This window comes from Myotis brandtii, unplaced genomic scaffold, assembly GCF_000412655.1.
Source record: "Myotis brandtii unplaced genomic scaffold, ASM41265v1 scaffold5463, whole genome shotgun sequence".
Lineage (NCBI taxonomy): Eukaryota > Metazoa > Chordata > Mammalia > Chiroptera > Vespertilionidae > Myotis > Myotis brandtii.
Genome location: NW_005370019.1, coordinates 1 through 4650, shown reverse-complemented (window position 1 = coordinate 4650; position 4650 = coordinate 1). Strand labels below are relative to the sequence as shown.

At 40.2% G+C, this 4650-nt stretch overlaps 1 protein-coding gene across 1 annotated transcript; it reads left to right on the top strand.

Annotated features, from left to right (window-relative positions):
* The first annotated feature begins 1008 nt into the window (after nucleotides 1-1008).
* Nucleotides 1009-3740, top strand: LOC102245461 (leukocyte elastase inhibitor). Its single transcript, XM_014549302.1, has 3 exons — nucleotides 1009-1110; nucleotides 1196-1363; nucleotides 3221-3740. The coding sequence occupies exons 1-3, from the start codon at nucleotides 1009-1011 to the stop codon at nucleotides 3626-3628; spliced, it is 678 nt and encodes a 225-aa protein (XP_014404788.1). The 3' UTR covers nucleotides 3629-3740.
* The last annotated feature ends 910 nt before the right edge of the window (nucleotides 3741-4650 follow it).

The window sequence follows — 4650 nt, the reverse complement described above, 5'->3', positions numbered from 1 at the left end:
GCTGGGGGTAAACTCTGCCAGTGCCCAGTACCAGAAGCTTTTAAATGTGGAAATTCCTCAAAGTGGGAACTTCAACAGGCTTTCACTGAAGCAGCTAAATATTTTCCCCATAAATTCACAAAACCACATTTTAAAATTAAAACTAACATTGAATGTGGGATAAAAAGGATAAAGCTTTGAGGAAAATCCATCCTGGCCCAGATTATGAAAAAGAATCCTATATAATAAAAACCTAATATGCTAAGTATCCTGTCCATCATCTGTTCAACCAATCAGAGCGTAATATACTTATGATATGCTGAGGCCACTCAACCACTTGCTATGACGTGCAATGACCACCATGGGGCAGACAGTCGACCGGTCAACCAGTCACTATGATGTGCACTGACCACCAGGGTATAGGTACTACAACTGGTAGGTTAGCTTGCTGCTGGATTCTGGCCAATCAGGACTCAGCAGGATGGCCCGGACACGCCTTGGCACCCTCCCACAATCCCTTCCTGGCTGGCCAACCTCCCTCATCACTCCCAGCCACGATCATGCACCAGTGGGGTCCCTCGGCCTGGCCTACACCCTCTCACAATCTGGGACCCTCAGGGAATGTCAGAGAGCCATTTTGGCCCAATACTGCTCAACTCTGGAGCTTCCCCTTGGCAGTCAGTGCACTCCAACAGGAGTAGCGCCACTCAAACAGAAGCCTTATTTTTTATGCCTGCCAAAGAATAGCCATTCACAAAAGAAGGCTCATTGCTTTTCATACAATGCAGAAAAGATTGCCCTGTTTTTAGCTTTTAAATCCTTTAGTTGGTTTATTTACAGTCAAAACATACTGGCAGAGCTTCCCTTACTTAAGACATTAATGGGAATTAAATAAAAAGTATGAATTTGAATTGCATTCCAATGCAGTTCAAAAATTGAATGATGATTTGTGAATTTATTTTTAAAAAAACTTATTTTATTTCTTTAGGAAAAATTCCAGAATTGTTGGCTGCAGGCGACGTTAGTAATATGACTAAACTTGTGCTAGTTAATGCCATCTATTTCAAAGAAAACTGGGAGGAGACATTCAGTAAAGAGGCCACAACTGATACACCGTTCAGATTGAATAAGGTGAGGTGATGTAATTATAAAATTGCTCCTTGTTCTAAGAAAATGCAGATAATACTGTGAGTGACTTGGTTTTTCAACTGTTCAGAAAGACACAAAAACAGTGAAAATGATGTATCAGAAGAGCACATTTCCGTTTGGCTACATCGAGGACCTTAAGTGCCGGGTGCTGGAGCTGCCTTACCAAGGCAGGGACCTCAGCATGGTCATCCTGCTTCCAGATGACATTGAGGACGAGGCCACAGGTCTGAAGAAGGTAACAGCTCCTACACTCATGCTCCATGTTTCCTTCTGATAGATGGGTTCTGTCTATGTGTATGTTGTGTGGTAGAAGGTCATCAATGTTTGCTAATCTGAAGCTCTAAGATTAATTTTTCAGGGACTGTCAGTGAACAGTTATGGTGGCAGACATCTAAGAATCTATATTAAATTTCACATGTGAGCAGTAGCTCACAGGAATTTTCTTAAGTGAACTTTAGAGGATAGTGCTGAAAAATTAGAATTGTTTTATTGAAACAAGTTTATTAAAATTAAAAAACCCAAGACATTTATACTAAGTAGCTTCAACTTGTACAATGAGGTCCCATTATTACACTGCTCCTTCTCATCACAATTCATATAGATTGTGAATTAAATTTCTCACAGCTGCGTGGTAGAAAAGACCCATATGATACACTAGCTTGAAAGCAAAGCCTATTTTCTCATATGAACTTTGTATGATGTTTCTCTTTTATTTCAGTTGAAGGTGAAGACATTTCTTGTCAGGCTAGAACTAGAAAAAACTATGAAGATTATGATTTTTCTTTAGTGCCTCTAGCCTGCTGTGTGGTTTTTCTCTGCTCTCTCCCTAACCAAACCTGTTATCAGGAAGAGTTTCCATGTTAATTATTGGCATGTACAAAGTATGTATTAAGATTAGTATGTTCCTTCTTTTAATTGTATTTTCATATTTGTCTCTTCTCTGATTATAAAGAGAAATTCTTCAGCCTCATAAAAGAGATAATCAGCATCAGTAAACAAGTGGAAATGATGGTTCCATTCTAGTCCAATAGTAGTAGTAATATGGTAATGATAATAGCTGACATTCTTGTGGCACTTACTAGTACTGTGTGCCAAGTGCTTTGCATACATTAAATCACTTAATGCTCACAACAATGCTATAAGGTAGGTACTATTATTAACCTGTGCCGAGCCAGCTCAGCCATGGGTTCCACAAGCCTTAGTGAGAGTGGTGAAGGATGAAGAAATGACAAAGAGAATAAGCTGGGTCTAGGTGGATCTTCCTGTGCCTGGCTGAGGCCACAAGAGAGAGATCCAGAGGCAAGCTGAGACTTTATTTTATAGCCAGAGGTAAAAAAGGTAGTGGTCACCATAGTTACAATGTTCTTGTGAATTTCACTTGTTTTGGCAGCACTTGCTGCACCTCCCACAGTCCATTAGCTACCCAGATAAGATCTAGGGAGTGTGATAAGGTCAAGTCTAATTATGCTAAGAGGACTGTGCCCTCTAAGCTAGGACTTGTTTGTGGCTTTGCCAACAGGCCAGTCAGTGGCTTAACCCTATAGCTTAGCCCTACATTAACCCTCTCCCAATTTTAGATGAACTAGTCCCGAGGAACTAGTCCTTTTTCTTTTTTTACCCACAAGCTAAATCTATTAGACATTACTTCAGCACAGTGAGTTCACAGATAAACACAGTGATCAGTAGGGTTCAGAATAGAAGAAATAGAAGAAAACTTTTGAGTTTTACCTTGCATCAATCAACCAGTTAAAGTAATAACAGCCATCATGTCCTATCACAGTAATCCTGTGTGGTAGGGGTTTAGGAAAGCCTGGGTGGATGGATGGTTGGGTGGGTGGATGGATGGGTAGTTGAAGCATCTGATGTCCAAAGTCCCTGTTTCTGGGGCCCTTGATGGCTTAGTCCACAACTCTTTTCTGTTATCACCAATTGCTTAAAAGAAATGAAATCCTCCAAGTAGAATCTATTTAGACACAAAACATGAAGGAATCTAATTAGCAACTGATAAAATGAGTCCATTCATGTAAATAATGTGTGTTGCCTTGCTTATGTGGAATAGTTCTCACCTTTTCTATGCCCTTTCTCATTTCAGATCGAAGAACAATTGACTCTGGAAAAACTGCATGAGTGGACCAAACCTGAGAATCTGCGTTTCATTAAAGTCAACGTGCACCTGCCCAGTTTCAAGCTGGAAGAGAGCTACAACCTCAACTCTCACCTGGTCAGCCTGGGTATAGAGGATCTCTTTAATAGCAAGGCTGATCTGTCTGGCATGGCAAGAGCCAGAGATCTTTTTATATCAAAAATTATCCACAAGTCTTTTGTGGAAGTTAATGAGGAGGGCACAGAGGCAGCAGCTGCCACAGCCGTAATTGGATTGGGTTCGCTTATGCTGCCAGAAACTGTTGAAAATTTTGTGGCCGACCATCCATTCATTTTTTTCATTCGACACAATCCCTCAACTAACATCCTGTTCTTAGGCAGACTTTCTTCCCCTTAGAGACTGTGGAAACCCGAGGTCGAGCACAGAGCTGTATCACTGGCCCTTTCAAAGATATATCAAAATTATATATCATCTACAATAAAATACCACCCCCCCAAAAAATCTGTAACTTCCTTTGTAATGTCAGCTCTGTTGGCTATTTACACCCATTAACTTTGGCAGTGGTATTATATTATATTGAAAAATTGAGTGATTGCTTTTGAATGCACCAAGCAGATACATAAACTCTTGACAGTGTAGTAAACGAAGAAACTGCTGTACTCTCTTGATAGCCATGAGAAAAATTATAGAACTGTAATTCGTTTCACAGATAGACTTCTGGAAGCTATGATAGAGAGACAGTCATTGTTGAAGGGAGGCTTCAAAGCAGTCATTCAATTGAAATATAGGAGAGCAGCCCAATTAAGAGTTGGATTATTACGATAATTTTGCCTTGGCCAGTGCTTCTGACCCTTTGTTCTACAAGATTAATATTTTATTATAGCCCCTCTGATTTCAATTGATTAAAGAGCTTATTTTTCTTTATCTGCTTGGTTTGTAGTTTCTGTGGGATCACAAGGAGTTAAGAAGTAATTGTCTTATCTTAAAAGATGCCAGGAAACTACAAAAAAAGAAGTGAAGTAGGAGAGACTTTTAAGGGAGACGGCATGCAAAGATCACACTGTTACCAGCTTCTGGTGTGTTTTCTGATAAGGGCTCTTTATTTCCATCATCTAGTCCAGATTGTGATAGCAAAGGAATGGCTTTATGCAATGCTGGATGGGGGAGGGGCTCTGTGATCAATATAAACCTTAGTCAAATGCACTCCTTGGAATGGGGCTTGAAATGCTGCATTTTCTTGCTCCCACAATGCTGGTGGGCTGGCTACTAACGTTTCCTAAGATTCTTTTTTTTTTGAGGGTATTAAATCAATTTCTGCATTAGTTTTAATAAAATTATACAACCAGGGGACGGGGGTGGGCTAGAGGACATTAATGGGGGGGAAAGGGGACATATGTAATACTTGCAACAATAAAGAT